The sequence below is a fragment of the Nelumbo lutea genome, chromosome 1, assembly GCF_056320005.1.
Source record: "Nelumbo lutea isolate HS-2025 chromosome 1, American lotus-T2T, whole genome shotgun sequence".
Lineage (NCBI taxonomy): Eukaryota > Viridiplantae > Streptophyta > Magnoliopsida > Proteales > Nelumbonaceae > Nelumbo > Nelumbo lutea.
This window is the reverse complement of record NC_142684.1, coordinates 147,377,171-147,395,476: the sequence shown is the minus strand read 5'-3', so window position 1 is coordinate 147,395,476 and position 18,306 is coordinate 147,377,171. Positions and strand designations below refer to the sequence as shown.

At 41.1% G+C, this 18,306-nt stretch overlaps 1 protein-coding gene across 1 annotated transcript; it reads left to right on the top strand.

Annotated features, from left to right (window-relative positions):
• The first annotated feature begins 3,662 nt into the window (after nt 1-3,662).
• On the top strand, nt 3,663-15,251 carry LOC148878227 (protein DETOXIFICATION 40-like). Its single transcript, XM_088951316.1, has 7 exons — nt 3,663-4,313; nt 4,413-5,044; nt 5,161-5,217; nt 5,447-5,685; nt 6,529-6,647; nt 14,179-14,265; nt 14,932-15,251. The coding sequence occupies exons 1-7, from the start codon at nt 3,975-3,977 to the stop codon at nt 14,995-14,997; spliced, it is 1,539 nt and encodes a 512-aa protein (XP_088807442.1). The 5' UTR covers nt 3,663-3,974; the 3' UTR covers nt 14,998-15,251.
• Nucleotides 15,252-18,306: the final 3,055 nt, after the last annotated feature.

Genomic DNA, 18,306 nt, shown 5'->3' with positions numbered 1-18,306 from the left:
GAAGATAAAAAGGGGCGATACTAATAGTAATACTAGTTTCAGACTCAGTTTTCAAGATTTGAACCAGATAATACTTTATGAAATGTGTTAAGTTATTAGCGATTGAATATAGGGTTTGAAACTTTGAAAGCCGATATGAATCGGCTGATATGTATTAAATACATTTCGATACTTTGTAGCAAGGAACCGTGGTTGTGTTACATTGTCTCTTTTGCAAAGGGTGGGGTGGGCAGCCGGTGAGCAGACTTAGGTTCTGTACGTGGCGGTGGTGATGGAAAATTTTGTACGTGGGTGGCAGTGGTGATATTAGTGGGTGCGCGTGGCTTGGTGGCCAGGGAAGGAAACTTCGTTACTTAGGTTCTGGTATGGGTTGAGGTCACTCCGACCAACCGGTCCAGCCAAAATTTAGCCGGCCCAACCACCCTCTCTTTCTTGTAATCAAAATGCTGATTTGGTACCTCATGAGCTGCCCACCTAAATGGCTTGGGTTCCTCATCTTGTAGCTCGGTTAGTTGGTTTCCCTTATTTTGAGGTGAGCGGTGGTAGGCTCTGTGAATGCCAGTGAGCCTTGTGTGTGGTGTGTGTGACCAGGTGGCTGAACAGGTGGACGTACATGGACGGTCAACTCCTGAGTTTTTGACACTTCCGTTTGTTTCTCCATGCTAACCACCTGGTTGCAGCAAACATGTCTCCCAGACAAGACCGGATCTGCTTCTCACATATAGCGCCTTACAGGCACATGCTACCATACATTGTAAATATCTCCCATACTTTTTAAGTTATCATTCACCGGAGATGTTTCCATTGCACGGTGGATGTGCATGTGAAGCGCCGAAGTGTGAGGAGCAGTCCCATTCCCTCCCAGCCACCTTTCTGGTTTGAGATAAGGCAATTAAACTCTCCCAACACTGTCAGTCACAACAGGTCACTTCAGCCGTCCATTCAAAATACTCATTTCATGAGAAGTGTTTTCAATGCGTGGCTGCAATAGCATATTGTAACATGATAAGGCTGCTAATAGAGGTGTAAAGTGGGCCTTGCTGTGCGGGCCTGATTTTGTGGGACACCCGTGCTTTAGCAGGCTTTGTCATGCAGGTATGCAGCCTGGGTGGGCCGTGCCTGCCTGGCCCAGGACCCTTATAAGGTCAGGTCCGGCACGGCCTGTGGCATGAGCCCAAGTGGGCTCGTTTCATGCTGTGAGAGGTATGACTTTTATAAAAGAAATAAAAATAATAATGAAAAGATTAAAATAAATTAACTAACAATCTGGCAGGTGTCAAAAATATAGGATGGGTTGGTTAGTTGGACCAACATCCGAGAATAGGAATGCTAATGGTATGGGTTTGCCTCAACCCTAACCCGACCCTCCAGCATCCCAACCCGACCTAATAATATGCAATTTCCAAACTTGAACTGATCCTATAGGGCAAGGTTCAAAATATCGACACACCCGATACACCGATAGAGGCATATCAGGCAGTATCGGTAGTTTTTTAAAGTTTTTTAGATATTTTTTTTCCAAATCCAGTTTAAGGTCCATCCACCCCCTAAAATGGTCAAAACCCTGATACACCCTCTGTAGAGGCGTATTGGCCAATATGGGCCGACACGTATTGATATTTTGAACCTTGCTATACGGTTTAACCTGATCTTGACCCACCCGATCCACGTCCTTTCAATTGTACTTTTATAACACATTTTGAAAACCTAAAAACCCTTAATTTAAGTTGGAAATCGGTGTATAGGTTTTAAAATGTCACTTTCTCCATCATCAAGAGAAGAAAAACCAAAAGAAACATGAAAAGAAATCCTAGATTTTGAAGTTATGGACTTAGAAGTTAGCAAATTACAAGAATGCCCTATATATGTATGGGGTAGACCTGTTCATGGGCTGGTAGCCCGATGGGTTGGCCCAACCTGGCCTATTCTAAGTTGGGCTTGAACATGAGTTTAGGCCCATGGGCTCGAGCTCATGCTAACAAAAAAATATATTTTATATAATAAATATATATGCATAATATATTGTTTTCTTTATTTCTCTTCTCTTTTTTCAAGCTATAGTGAGAATTTTCATTATTTTTTAGTTTTAATGTTTTTTAATATAAATAAATTAGTTTTTATTGAATAAAAAAGAAAAACTCATTTTTCCAATTTTTCTAGTTAGGTTCGAGCTCGGGCTTAGATGTTTTATGTTAATAATTTTATATAAAGACAAAGCCTGACCCAAACCCGGCCCGTAAACATGTCTAGTGTGGGGATATCATGGCCCAACAAGGTGGGCTTACCGCTTAACTCAATCCATTAACATCCCTATCCGGGAAGAGCCACATCATTTGAGTGTGGATAACTAATAGTGGTCAAAAGCAATACTAGTTATGATTTTTTCGCTTCTAAAATAAATTTCGTTAATTAAACAACTAATACAATCACAAGAGCATTTAATCCAATCACCACTAGGGGTGCAATCGAATTGAACTCTAATCTAATAGTTTGGGCTCAAGTTTTAAATCTTAGGATAAGTTTGATTAGTTATTTGAATTTGAGATCAATCAAAAAAAAACTTGACTCGAAATCTCATGATATATTATAGAATACAAAAATATATTTTATTATATATTATATAAATTTTTTTATGTAAAATATGTTTTATATTTTATATATAATATAAGAATATATTATATATTATAAAAATATATCATATATTTATAAAATATAAAAATATAATAATTTTTTATTATATATTATATAAATCTCATGATATATTATAATATTTATAAAATATTCGATAATACGCACCATTAATAACTTCTCCGTGACCATTTTTCCCCAAATTGCTGGTTGGGGGATTTGATTCCACGTCAACTGGAACAAACCAAGAAGCCAGCCCTCGATTGGTTAAGCCAGTACATTCAAAGGTTTGCCAGTTTGTCTATAACGTAAAATGAAATATGATCATGAATAGATGCCAAAACATTAGCATCCGTGAGCCAATTGTCTTAGGGTTAGAAGCATAGGGCTAAATCTTTGTTTAATTTTGTCACACTTGGTTTAGGGACCTGAACCTAGCCATGGAGTCTCAACATATCCCGTGGCATCTGCAAATGAAATAATAATTAGGGACCCTCTTAACCCTCGATCGATTGTGGGTTTAAAACATATAAAGATCAAACTGACTTCTTTTGCAAAGGACATTGTACACATTCAATTTCCTCCTATACATTGGATTTTCTCCTATAAAGAAATAACTTTTGAGAAGGTTTTTGGTTTGTGGGAAAATTTTAAATTACTTGTGGTAAAATAGAAAACCTTCATTTCCAAGTAGATAGTTTCTAGAGGCAGGGCAAACAACTGAGACAGAAGATTCGAATATTGATAGGTAGCATGAGAGAATTTGTATAATTTTTCTATCGGTTGGTGTGGAGTGTGGATAGAGCTTACAGAGAAATTTTTTCTTGATCCTTGAAGAAATCTGAAAGGGGCTTTTTGTATATTAACTATCAAGCACAGAACAAAAGATTTCTGAGAAGAGAAGAAGAAGAAAGAGAATGGGGAAGAAGAATTTGGGCTTAAATGAAATATCTAATTTTTAAGAAAGGTTTAATTAATGTTTGAAGAATTGATATATTTTAAAAAGAGTATTAACGGAGGGATTAAGCTCTTGGGTAGTTGTTACACAAAAGTCGGACTCCACTAAAAACAGCTGCAATCATTTTATTGGGTTAGTAGAGAGGGGAGTAGAAGGAAGTTAGTAGGAAGTCCGGACTGATTCTAGTAGCTGAAACAAGGGCCACACACATCTCGTCTCCATCCGTTTCTTCTCCTGTAAATTAAAATCCCATTTCAGACTTTCAGTAAGCTACTCCTACTACTCTCTCTACACTCTTCAATTTTCTTCCCCAGCCACCATCCTTATTATACAAATATATCGCCATCCTTACCACCACGACCACAACAACCAGAAAAGAAAAAAAGAAATGGAGGAGTGCTCTCATGAAGAACTCCAGCAACCTATCTTACAATTAAAATCACCGTCCGTATCACGGCAGTCGTCGGCCGGGGAGTACAGATGGAGCGACCAACTGGAAAAGATACTAACGGATCCCCATATACCGACGTTGAAGCGCTATCGGATGGCCACTTGGATCGAACTAAAGCGCCTCTTTCTCCTCGCTGCCCCCGCCGTGGTCGTATACATGATCAACTATTCCATGTCCATGTCCACCCAGATCTTCTCTGGCCACCTCGGCAACCTGGAGCTCGCTGCTGCCTCTCTGGGCAACACCGGTATTCAAGTTTTCGCCTATGGTCTCATGGTACATAAACTCAAACACACAAGTTCTAGCTAGTACCGACTACTTCTACTTGCTTATTCTCTGTCTGATACATATATAGAGTTCTGAAATTGTTTTCAGCTGGGCATGGGGAGTGCAGTTGAGACACTGTGCGGCCAAGCATACGGTGCTGGCAAGTACGGAATGCTAGGCATCTATCTCCAAAGATCAACTGTAATCCTTATGGCAACTGGGATTCTACTCATGGTGATATATATCTTCTCCAAGCCCATCCTGATTGCGCTTGGTGAATCATCGGAGATCGCATCGGCGGCGGCGTTGTTCGTCTACGGCCTTATCCCACAGATATTCGGCTACGCTGCCAACTTCCCAATACAGAAATTCCTGCAGGCGCAGAGCATTGTGACTCCCAGCGCCTATATATCAACGGCTACCCTTGTGGTGCATCTCTTCCTAAGCTGGATCGTTGTGTTTAAGGTGGGTCTGGGCTTGTTAGGAGCCTCGCTGGTTTTGAGTCTGTCGTGGTGGATCATCGTGGCGGCTCAGTTCCTCTACATCGTGGTGAGCGAGAAGTGTAAGTACACATGGACTGGTTTTAGCATGCAGGCGTTCTCTGGTTTGTTCGATTTCTTGAAACTATCGGTAGCTTCAGCGGTGATGCTGTGCTTGGAAACTTGGTATTTCCAGATACTGGTTCTGATTGCTGGGTTGCTTAAGAACCCCGAATTGGCGCTTGATTCGCTCTCTGTTTGGTAAGAAAATGATGGTTTTGCTATGGCAATTAGATCTGGTGATGAGAGCACTTGGCTACTGCCATGTGATAAATTGTTATTCATTAACATGTGAAACTACTCTTTGCCCTGTTCAGCATGACGATATCAGGTTGGGTGTTCATGGTTTCAGTTGGCTTCAACGCAGCTGCAAGGTATATATAGACAGTCCAAGTTAATTAGTTCTATCACCTAAGAAGAAGATGGTGATTAAATAAGTAATGCTTATCAAATATTATTGCACAGATGGTGAAAAATAACATACAGATTGAAGTACATCATCAATGGTTTTTTAAGCTTTGGATCTGTTTTGCTTTCAATAATAATCGTCATGAGTAGTAACTAGTAAGTATTAATAATTAATCAAAATGATATATGTAACAGTGTTCGCGTGAGCAACGAGCTGGGTGCCGGAAATCCAAAATCGGCGGCATTCTCCGTGGTGGTCGTTACTTCATCGTCCTTCATAATAGCTGTGATCGCGGCCATAACCGTGCTGGAGCTACGCCATGTCATCAGCTACGCCTTTACCAGCGGCGAAGCGGTGGCCAACGCGGTTTCAGACTTGTGTCCGCTGCTGAGCATCACTCTCATCCTCAATGGAGTCCAACCCGTCCTTTCAGGTGCTGCTTAATTTCTAGCCTTAAATTTATGTAGACAATTGCAAGGGTTTGCTAAATACCTTTACTGAAGTTTGGTTATTCCAATCACCTCCCTTAACTCTGACATTGTTGTAACTTTCATATGATGAATCACTACCCCATTTTCGATCTCTTAAATTGATTTTTTTTTTCAAATTTTTTCTTTGGATATCAATCACTCAAACGTAAAATTGTAACTTCAAATACTTTTTTTTTATATAAAATCCTTATAAAAACTAGCTTCAATAGTAATTTCACGAATATTTTAGAGATTTTGTCTTTTTTAGAAGATTCTAGTATAGAGGGACTACTTACAACTATATTAGAAAATTTAGGGGAAGTGATTGCAATCACTAAACTTCAGAAAATATTCCAGCAGTGGTAAGAAACTTCAGGATAGGTTTCATAAATTTACCCTAATTTGAACTTGTCCACTTTGGCCTTGCTTGTTTGCTATGCAATTTTATTTGCATTGGTGCAAAAGTATGGGACCGACCACAAAGGAGTTAACGTCCAAATTTTGGTTTCATTTTGTTATGGGTTTTATTTATTTTTTATTTACAATAAAAGACAAAGAAAAATAGAATCAGCAGTTAGCTAGCAAAATAAAATAAAATCCGAAACAAAAACGAACAAAAAATTATAATTTTCTCATTTACATTCTCACGCATTTGTATTAATACAAATGAAATTGCACTGCAGAACCAAAAATAAATTGGGAAAGGGACAGCACCCTGATTCCTTCTTGGCGGTTGAATTCTTTCTACCTTTTCTTTCTCTAACGGTCTAACCTACTGAAGAAAAAGCTATTTTGTTGCCTGGAAGGTGTGGCGGTTGGATGTGGATGGCAAGCTTTTGTGGCGTATGTTAACGTTGGATGTTACTACATTCTTGGAATCCCACTGGGAGCCCTGCTTGGTTTTAAGTTCGATCTTGGTGCTAAGGTACGTAATGAAATAAAATACAGAAGTTAATTATCTCTCTCTCTATTGGGAAAATTACTCAAACATCTGCCATACATTTTGAAACAGATCGGTAGGACTTTCCTAAGACAGCCCTATTAAAAGATACATGAAAACTTATAAAGATAGATAGAAATTTGTAATGACAAGGTGCTTTCGGAGATGAAAACTTGGATTTCTAATGGAAGGAGGTCTGTGTTGAGCAGACATATGTGATAGGGAAGTTTGGTGGGGCTGCTTTGCTGTGTCAGCTTTTGGCTTTGAGTGTCAGGCCTCCTTACTCAGTTACTCGGACGTTTGATGAAGAATCCAGTAAAACCAAATTAGTAGCTTCTCCAAAGCAGTTCACTTGAAAGCAGCTCAACCAAGGCTTCAGTTTGCTGGTCAAGCGTCACATCTTTAACGTCCATCATATACACCACACACCATCCTTCCGATTTGCCAAGCGTCTCCTTTCCTTCTCAACATCAAAACCATACCCACCATACAAATCAATCAAAACTGCATAAAAACCCAAGAGTCCTTTTCTTTGTTTTTTGTAAAATACAAAAATCTCCTTCAAAGTTTTTGACAATAATAAAAACCTCACCTCATTATAGTTTCACTTTACCAAAACTCTCCCCCTACATTTTTAAAGAATACACAAAAACCTCCTTTCACCAATGACGAAGACGGAAAATATCAATAGATACAAATACCCTAGGCGTCATTTAATGATTTTGTAAAGTACCATATTTGCCCTAATGGGGCGACAAAAACCTTCCTTTCCCGGCCCTCTTTCTTTCAACCTTCTTCGTTTCTTTAAAGAGAAAAAAAAAAAAAAAAAAAAATTCTTTTACTCTATCCTTTTCCCGCTTTCCACCTTTGTTAGGAAAAAGAAAGAAAGTCATGTAAATGAACAAAAAAAAAGGGCTGAGTTCTCTGCTATTCGATCCCATCCAATGTTTTTTCTAGTCCCACAACTGGTACCAAATCATTTCAATCAATCACGACCAACTAATTCGGTAAGAAATCCATGTCTGGAAGAACCTGATGCTCCCTTAACTAGAATTGCCTTTGTCTCCGATGTCACCTGAGCAGTATATGTCAGCCGGTGCATTCAAATCTTTCGCTATAAAATTAACAAGCATAGTGAAATTGGGAAATCAATGCAAGGAAAAAAAAAACAGGGCAGAGAGAGAAGACAATTCAACTAGTAAAGGAGAAAAAATGCATGCAATGCTTTGTTATGAATAAACCGTAGGCTATAGCAATTATGCAAATGCATTAAAGTATGAAGGCTACCTTCAACATCGGGCTTCAATCAATCTTAGAAGTTGTGGACTCAGTCAATCTCGACCAACCAATTCAGTCAAAAATCTCACAAACTTTCCTGTTTTCTCGATTAAATCAAAGAAATTCTTAATACTTCTTCTGTACAAATAGATCGAGAGAGGTTTCTTCCGGCCAGTGAAGAAACAAGGCAAAAATCCCCTTTTCTTTTGTTTATTTGTTTTGATTGTGTAGTTAATTATACAACAACGGTGGGTAGCAAACCACATGTGATCTTCAGCATCTTCAAGTGTTGGAAGACACACCATAGGGACGATGTAGGTGTTGAAGCAAGAACAAGGGATGGTTGTGTTGTAAGAAGCGCTTGGATCCCGGTTGGAGCTGAGTGGTAAATGGAAGAGGTCAGAAGACGAGACGAGGAGCAGCAAACAGCGTTGAAAGAGCAAGTCACCAAGGTGTAGTAGGTCCCCCTCACAACCATCGTAGTAGGTCGCCGTAGAGAAGAAGCAGGTCTCTGTATAAAAGTAATAGGTCCTCGAGTCAGCGTTCTCGTACTCCCCCATCCAGAACCGTAATTACACCGCGTTGAACGCGAAGAAGGGGGAAATTCTAATGCAGACTAAGATGGCCAAGCACGTTAGATGGCCACCTCGGATGAGAAGAGACCCCGCCAACAGGAACCTGAACAAATACTGCCACTTTCATCGGGACATCGGCCACAACACTGAGAACTGCCATAACCTCAAGGACTTGATTGAGGAGCTGATCCATTGAGGTTATTTGAAGTAGCTCATCAAGTGGGAGGACTAAAGCCGACCTGCCGACCAACCAAGAAAAGTGCCACAGTCGAGCAGGGACCAGAATAGAGACTAGTTTCCTCGGACCCACCACCAGCAAAGCGGCCCATCCATGGTGTTATTAACGTGATCATGGGAGGGTCCATAGTAGCAGGATGTAGTACCTCGACGGGAAAAAACTCAGCTCGGGAGCTCGAGCATGAGGACAAGAACCCGCCGAAGCGCCTTCGTAGGAGAAAGTGATTTACTTCACCAAGGATGACGCTCGCAGAATCCAGTATCTGCACGATGATGCCCTCGTAGTCAAGTTGATCATAAATGACTTCGAGGTAAAGCAAATTATAGTTGACTCCAGAAGCTCGGCCGATATCATTTTATTGGAGGAATTCGAGTGGATGGAGCTCGAGAGGAGGGAGTTACAACCAACCGACGTCCCCTTGGTAGGCTTTAGCGGAGTAGTCCGACCCCTAGACCGGGTGTGAGTGCTAGTAATGATGAGCTCGAAACCGAACTCAGTGCATTTTGATCACGACTTCCAAGTGGTCATGACCCCGTTGCCCTACACGCCTCATAGAACCACTATACTCATAGGCTAAATGTTGACCCTTTAGTTAGACTAGTCAGACAAAGGAAGAGGAACCTCACCCAGGAGCGGTGGAGGATAGTAGATGAGGAGGTTAGGAAGCTCTTTGCAACAAACTTTGTTAGAGATGTCCAATACCTGAGTTGGATTGCCAACCTAGTGCTCGTGAAGAAAGCCAATGACAAGTGACACATCTGTGTCGAGCTATTGAGTTTCATGAATACATGCTCCGACTACAAATCCAAATGGATCTGGTCGATGAAGAAAATACTGCTTTTGTAACTGAGATGGGCTTATATTGTTATAAAGTTATGCCCTTTGGTTTAAAAAACGTTGGAGCGACCTACCAACGCCTTATAAACAAAGTTTTTTCTAATTTAATTGGAAATAAAATTGAGGCTTATGTTGATGATATGTTAGTGAAAACCAAATTTTCAAATTCTTTGATTTCTGATTTTAATTGTGTTTTTGACATTCTAAGAAAATACAACATGAAACTCAACTTGAACATGTGTGTCTTCGGGGTCACGTCGAGGAAGTCCCTCAGGTATATAGTGAACCAACGTGGCATTGAAGTTAATCTGGATAAAATCCAGGATATCCAAGATATGAGACCCCCTAGGTCAATTAAGTAAGTTTAAAGGCTGACAAGTCGGATAGCTGCACTGAATCGGTTTATGTCTAAGTTGGTTGGGTGATGCCTTCCGTTCTATAAAGCTATCAAGAAGAACCAAGACTTTGAGTGGTCTAAAGAGTGTCAAGTCGTGTTTGACGAGCTCAAGAGGTATCTCAGTCTGCCATCTTTGTTGACCAGGCCAGAACCTAGAGATGAGATAAAACTCTAGCTCTCAGCGAGTGACGAGGTAGTCAGCTCGAGCTCCTAATTCGCGAGTTAAACAAGGTGTGATGACTTTTCTACTATGTAAGTAAAGTCTTGTGTGCTACCGATATGAGGTACCCAAATATCAAGAATCTGGCCTTCTCGCTAGTGTTAGAGGCCTGCAAACTGTGCCCTTACTTCCAGGCCCACACAATAGTAGTCCTGATCAATTTCTGAGGCAAGTTCTTTAAAAGCCCAAAGTCTCGGGAAGGTTGACAAAATGGGCAATCAAGCTCAATGAGTACGACATCTGGTTTGAGTTGTACCCAGCGATTAAGGCATAGGTCCTGGCTGACTTCGTCGTCAAGTGCACGTTCAACACACTGATTCCTGAAGTCGGCGAGGGCACATCCAACCAATGTGGCATCTGGCTCGACTTGGGACGAGAAGCCCTGGATCCTCCATGTGGATAGGTCATCCAACTAACGCGGAAGCAGAGCTGGGCTAATACTTTACGGGCCTAGCAAGGTGAAGCTGGAGTATGCTCTCTTGTTCACATTCCGAACATCAAATAATGAAGCCGAGAGTACTAGGCATTGATAGACGGGCCACCATTGGCAAAGGAGGTCGGTGTGAAACACCTCGTGGTGTGCAGCGACTCGCAGCTAGTGGTGAACCAAGTGAATGGACAATATGAGGCCCGGGAGCCCACCATGTCAGCCTACTAGGCCAAAGTTAGGGAGTTCCTACCCTACTTTCACTCTTGGTTCATCCAGCAAGTACCGAGGTCCAAGAACACCAAAACCGATGCACTTTTGAAGTTGGCTAATGCGATGGACACTACGAGGAGAACGACCTACATTGAAGACCTTCCACGACCTAGCATAGAAAGGGTAAGAGTAGAGGTCGCTCTTTTTTTTGCGGCAAAGTCGAGCTGGATGGATTCACTCGTTGACTATTTATGCCACGAAAACCTACCTACATAGTGTAATGCATCTCGAAGGGTGGAGCGGCAGTCAGCTCACTATGTAATCATAAGCGAGCAATTGTATCGCAGGTCATTCATAATCCGTTACCTGCACTGCTTGCACCTAAGTAAAGCAAGCCAGGTGCTATTAAGGGTGTCTACGGTTCGGTTAACCGAACCATGGGCAGCTTTTGTAAACCAAACCAATACCACTAGTTAATTGGTCTGTCAGTTTCGGTTTTTTATATTTATAATATATATTATATAAATATGTGTATAATATTATATTATAAATAATAAATTATATAAAATATATTATAAATATTATAAAAATATATAATATATTTATATTTATATATAATATATAGAATATATGTGACATATATTAAAAATATATATAAAATATACATATAAATATATATACCGGTTGTTTTGTAGGTTAATAGAAAATCGAACTAGTCCTTTAGTTTTTCAAAAATATTTAACCGATTGGTTCGGTTAACTGCATTTTTCGGTTCAGTTTTTTGATTTTTCATGGACACCCCTAGGTGTTATGTGAGATCCACGGAGGTCTCTGTGGAGGACACCTAGGGGAAAGGCGCTATGACTTACTAGCCCATGATGAAGGCAAACACACTAAAATTTGTTTGAAAGTGCGACAAGTGCCAACAATAAGCCAACATACCACACTAACCCGTTGCCAACTTGAGGTACCTTATTAGCCCGTGGCCATTTACACACAATGGGGGATAGATATCATTGGTCCCTTTCCACTTTTCACCGGACAGAGGATGTTCTTGGTCATTGTTGTTGACTACTTTACGAAGTAGGTGGAGGTCGAGCTGCTATTATCCATCATAGCTCTGAACGTGCATAAATTTTTCTGGAGGAACATTATCTATAGATTTAAACTCCCCAAGGTGTTGATATCGAACAACGGGAAGTAATTCGAATACATCAAGTTCTAGTATTGGTGTGGCGAGATGGGAATCCAATAGAACTTCACCTCGGTAACTCACCCTCAAGAAAATGGTCAAGCCAAAGTGATGAACAGGGCAATACTTCATTGACTCAAAGATCATCTCTCCCGAGTTAAGGGTTTGTGAGTGGACAAGCTGCCCAGTGTCCTTTGGGCTTATCGAGCTACCATTAAGACGATGGCCAAGGAGATTACTTTCAACCTAATGTACGGGATGGTGGTTGTCATTCCAACCGAGATCTAGGTGTTGACCTTGTGGTCTGAGACATATGATGAGGAGGCTAACGATGATGAGTTGTGGACTAACCTCGACCTAGTAGAAGAAGTCTGATAGCACCAACCAGGTCCTAATAGAGTTGGGATGAAACTGACTTAAGCTAATGTTATAATAATTCAATACCTCAGGAATAAGCAGATGAAGAGGGAATCAAAGACCCACTTTTAGGGCCTCCTCAAAGACAGCGACCTCGTCGTCCTCGTGCTCCCATGGGTATCCCTCAAGGGGAAGAGAATATTCGAACTGATTTGGAATCCTATACCAGTCTACACGCTCGTAAACGTTATCGGTAGAGAGCCTGATGGGACTAAACTAGTCCAGTGCTTTAGCCCTACGAGAAAACGAGACCCTCTTATGAGAACCTCACCGGTCTTGAGTTGAGGTCCCTTCCTTGGCCTGACAAGACGGACCACCCTCTTCCTTTGACTCACTACCAGACATTATGAATGAAACATGACTAAGGAAGATGACTCACCTAGGATGAATAAACTGACCTCGTCAACAATATCGATCACTTTGACAATGCCGAGCTCCGCGATCTCACCAAGAACTCCAAAGACAGGGATGAGAGAAATGGGCCCCCGAGGGTCCTATTTGTAGATGGATGAACCAAACTATGGACGGTTGAGATCAATTGGATCCAATGGTTCGCAAGGGTGCAACAGTTTGTATTTTGAGGTGAAATCAGTTTAATGCGTTTTTTACATCCGCGTGGCCTAATGGTTGAATGACATCCATGTGTCCCCAGTACGCTACCTTGTGCCTAGGTCAGACTGACCGAACCAACTCGATCCCGAACCATTGGTCGGACTACAAACAACGATGGAGAACAAACCAAATCATCTCGGGTTAAGACTACTCCCTCACCAGACAGATCACGCTGGACTTGGGAGTGAGGGAAATTGATGAGGGATCATTTGGTCCTCCAATGATATCATGACATGTGGCATCGTAGAACAACAAGGTGACACCTCGACACCACATAAGCAGACCCAAGAGCACTTCAGATACTTCTCAATTGCCTCAATGACCTCGGCACCATCCTAGTAGACCAAGTTGTGAACAGCTAAGCAAGACTTCAGGTGGATGTAAAAGGCGACCTGCTTTCACCGAACTGCCCTGGCTTCAGTTAGTGATTTGCCTGACGCATTGAGTGACCTCCCCCTTAAGCAGTGTATCGCCTCCAAATTCCTCGAGATCACGATATCATGATACAAGAGCTGGTTATCACTCCGCCTGTTTCAAACGGGATTGGGTAAACACTATCTGCTTACACAGAGTCCAACTCCAGGCGTGAAACGACCTTCGAACCAGACAGGCTGGAGATCTCATATGCATTTCGTGAGGTTCAAGACAGCTCGCTTATATAAGGGGGTCACCTCTAACCTTATAAGGTAAGTGGAATTTAGTATTCAAGCTCTCTAACTCTCTCTTACTTTTTAGCTCATATAAAAACTCTAATTCATTGACTTAAACATCGAAAATATCTACATCCTGTAAAGTTGCCCAAGTACTTTGATAATCTCCGGATTGCACACAGTATCACATGTCGAGATCAAAGGCATACGGGCCGTAGTCAAATTTAAATGCCCAGGGACCTTTCTGTCTGATTCCATCAATTCAATTATAAAGATACAATTTAATGGAGTTAGCCCATACGTACCCGGCCCATAACTTACTTGCATAGACGGGCAGCATTTCTCCACGTAACTTGCATTCCGACGAATACAAAAAATAAATAAAATAAAATAAAGCTTTTGAAATTGAAAGGAAGGATTCTGTCTTAATTACATGATCATTATAAATGGCGTTGTGCAGGGCATATGGTCTGGGATGATCGGCGGCACTATGATGCAAACTCTGATTTTGCTCTGGGTTACGTATCGGACAAACTGGAACAAAGAGGTATTCCTACTACCCATTAATTCTTACTTATCAGTTATCACTAACCACCTGGGGAACTGATTTGGGCACTTCCAATTTCTATGAGACAAAAACACAAACATCTTCGTTTTGTGAATTTCGTCAGAATCAACAGTGTTGTTTTCCTCTGCACTGGAGTCTAGAGATATATGCCGGACAGGACCTGTAAAAATGCCACCCTTCATTTAGCTGCATAATTGTTTTTCGTTTTCAACTTAGTTCCTGAGTTCTGACAAGACAAGAGTCACTTTTCGTATTGGCTAACTAACTAATTCTCCACAAGAAAGTTTGATGACATAACCTCTAGTCGCAGAGACGAGACGACCAACTGTTAATATGTCTTCCAAAAGCAAGTTCATGTTCACTCTTGCTCTTGGGCCGGTTGAAAATACCGCCACGTTACTCCTGTTGGCTGTTATCACATCAAAAAATTTAAGAATTGAGCGACGTGGACCGATCCACTACCCACCGTCGGATTTTCGGAAGACGGTTTACTAAATGGAGGAAAGGAAGAGGCTAGGCCTACTCCCAGAAGGAGAAGATGGGTCGATATATTTTACAGTTTACAAATCATCACAAACTTCTTTATCTCTCTCTTTCTCTCTCTCTATATATATATTGCCAGCTTTTTGGAAATTGATATTTCAGGTGGAGGAAGCCACAAAGCGACTTGATAAATGGGAAGACAAACGAGAGCCACTTTTGAAGGATTAAACCATTGATGATGATGATGATGGATCAATTTTACGTCGTATAATGGCAGCATTTGATTTGATATTCTTCTACCCACCGCGAGATAATGCCATCGATATTCTCGATATTAAGTTGAAAGCCTCTCTCTCTCTCTCATATAGGGTCGAATCCTTTGTTAATGTATGTGAATTAATTGGAACTTCTGTAATGAAGAGTGATAAAAAGGAGTCTGTATATCCTGCACATGTCTTCCTATACATTTTCCTGCGCTGACCTATCAGAGTGATACACATCAATTATCATGCGGATTAAAAAATTTATACATTAGAAGCATGAAATACCACCACAAGGTTAATAGTTGAACACTAAAAGATGTTCTGTTTAAAGGTTCTCTTTAAAAACACATTAAAATAAAAGTTATAAAAGTTTGCTAGAAGGTTTTCTCTAAGGCGATGTTGCCAATAATTTAGGAGCTTATGATAGATAATTATAGTTTTAATCTTGAAAGCATGATCAAACTATTGAGCTAGTAAAGGGAAAAAGAAAAAAATAGAAAGCACGCAAGAGAAAAGAACATTGAATGTTGGAATGACAGCTGAAAATATAACAGAAAGAAAGAAAAAAAAAAAAGAGAACACCAGATTTAACCTGATTTGGTCAAATTATGTATATCTGCAAAGAGAGGTATAATGAGTATTATGAAAAATAAGTCTTCACCGCTAATAAAACTTAAATGGTGGATTTAATTGATGTGCCACCAATTTGAATGTGGTGGGCTTAGTCGGTGGGCCATTGAGAGAGGGAGAGAACTGGACATTTATAGAGACTCGTGTTAGTTTTAAATGTTCGCAGCCGTTGTATAAGTCTGGGGAGATTTATCCTGCCAAGGCTGATACTGGTGTGCCACCAAGTGTTGGGATGGCCTGTCTCAGCCATCAGGGTAAGACCCAAGGCACATGCAGTATGGGATTACTTGAATCCTTGAACCGGACCAGATTTCCAGTCTTGCCCTGGACCTTGGAGATAGATGGGCAAAACTGAAAAGTTACACCTGACCCCTAGACTCGATTATGACACTTCACTAGGTGTTGGATCAGGCTGCCTTTGATATGCCATTCAGTGAGATCCTTAGCAGGGATCAAAACCTGGGTATGTTGGGGCAATTTGAGAATTCATCTGAGTGGGTGGTCATAGTGACAGAATCAGCCACTTTGTCGGACAAAGGGTAATGATCAGGAATGCACTCTCTCTGATGGAAACCAAACTGCCGGCAGTTGATTTCAATTGTTGGAATTTTGTTTTGCAAAATTAATATATTTATATATATATGTACAGTTTCAAATTGTTTGCAAATGGTTTTAATTCCCGGGATCCATGTGAGAGGAGAGTGTGGCACTGTTCCTTGCAGCCGAGGGAGAGGTCCTCTCTTGTCGGGCAGTGCTTGATCATTAAGGGCTGAGAGGTTAAGTGTAAGACCATTGAGGATAATACCTGATGGGCTAATCTTGCACCTGCCCACAGTCATTGGGTTTTTATAAGATGGCTTGGCCCAGGGACCACTTATTGTAAGTGTTGGGCCCATAGGGTCGATATGATGGACTCAAGGGGTTCATTGAGTTTTTCAGTGAATTCGGTTGGGCCTTGTATTAAAGACTGGGCCGAACCCATGTGGCTGGTGTGTAGATTAATGCTTGGGTCCCACGCCATACAAAGAAGCCCAACTGGGCAGCAGATTGGAAAGTAATTAGACACTGAACACTTAATGGGCCAGAAGCCCATTTCGAGGTGGGCTGATATGATCACCCATCCTTGGGGCGAATCTGAGATTAATGTTAGTAAAAGGATTTGGCCTTTAGCCTTATCCACTCTTGGAGACCAAATTCAAATTAGATTTGAATCTGGTAACCTCCTGATAAGATCAGGAGTAAGCTAACTTTATCTGCAGATAGGATTAAGATTATCCCCTATCCAAATACTGATTTGGATTGGGATAACTCCTAATTAGGAGGATTCTTAATCAAGAAGAAAGGAGGAGAAACCCAAAAAGAGAGAAATATCAGATTTCGAACCACCTTGAAGAGATATAGGATATCTCCTGCGAATTGAGATAGGATCTCATTTCATACTTCAGAAAAAGAAAAAAAGGCAGTTCAGCCTTTTCGCCTTTAGATTTCTCCTCCTGCCGTCGCCATCTGTTTTTTGCAAGATTAGATCTTTGCAGAAAAAGAAAGTCAATAAATCTGTTCTTGACATTAGTCTTGCAACAAAGACTAAAAGGATTCAGTGTTTAGTGTTTCCAGAGGATTCTTGTGAAGGATCAAGTGTGTAGGACGCACCATGCTGGTTCTGTTCCATCCACAGCTGTGTCATCTTCAGCAGGAACGGATCTTGGAGCATTCTTTGGGCGTGAACACCAACTTTGGGAGATACTGCTTCTCCGGATCAGGTATATTCCTCCCATTTATCTTTTGGTACAGATCTGGTTTGATTATGGTTCAAGTAGGATCTTTGAATATTGTATTCTAAATTTAGGGAATATGATTCCCAATTGGGAGAAGGTAGGAAATTTTTGAAATTCGCCCACCCATTCCGCAACCTTTATGGCGTCCATTAGATGGATCCTACCATTCTTTCAACAATGAGGCGCTTTAGAGGCACACTTTGCTCGCACTTCGCGCGCACCCGCGTGGCTTGCGATGGACGGCTCTGGTTTTGGTACGTTGATGACTGTTGATCACCATTGATGAGATCAATGGTCACGATTCGATCGGGTGTGATCAAAAGGCACAATTCAAAGTTAACAGTCACCAACTGTTAACAACTTTTTAAATAGTCACAATGGTTGAAATTGTGACCGTTCAAGTTGCCTTATCTAAACCAGCACCTACCTTTTCCTCATACCTCTTCACAAGTTATTTAAGAAGCATGAATCAGACTCCAAAAACACAATTTCGAAATTCACTATCTCTCTCTCTCTCAGTCCGGTCTGCTACAGTCTCACAGAAGGTTTCTTTGGAGACTCTTCAACTTTGCTGGTTGCAGATTCTCGCCCAAGGTTCTGTTGTATTCTGGGAACGAATTTGCCTGTAACTCAACAGCAAACTCAGTAAAACTGAGTGGAGACAAATAACGTTCTAAAGATAGTGTCTTCAGACGCGTCTCAGAACTTCTCCTCCTAAGTTACAGTCACCCCATTTTCCCCAACAATGCTCAGAACAAAGAAGTTACGGCTGAGACTACATTATGGGGTCGTATCCCTTAGTTGAGACAAATTAATGGAACTTGAGACTACATTTGCTGCGACCGTCTCCCTTACTTCATTATGGGGTC

Excerpts from the sequence above, each read along its gene's own strand:
- LOC148878227 (XM_088951316.1), top strand. The coding sequence starts at position 3,975 with ATGGAGGAGTGCTCTCATGAAGAACTCCAGCAACCTATCTTACAATTA. Across the intron at positions 4,314-4,412 it reads TTTTCGCCTATGGTCTCATG|CTGGGCATGGGGAGTGCAGT; the intron begins GTACATAAACTC and ends AATTGTTTTCAG. Across the intron at positions 5,686-6,528 it reads AGTCCAACCCGTCCTTTCAG|GTGTGGCGGTTGGATGTGGA; the intron begins GTGCTGCTTAAT and ends GTTGCCTGGAAG.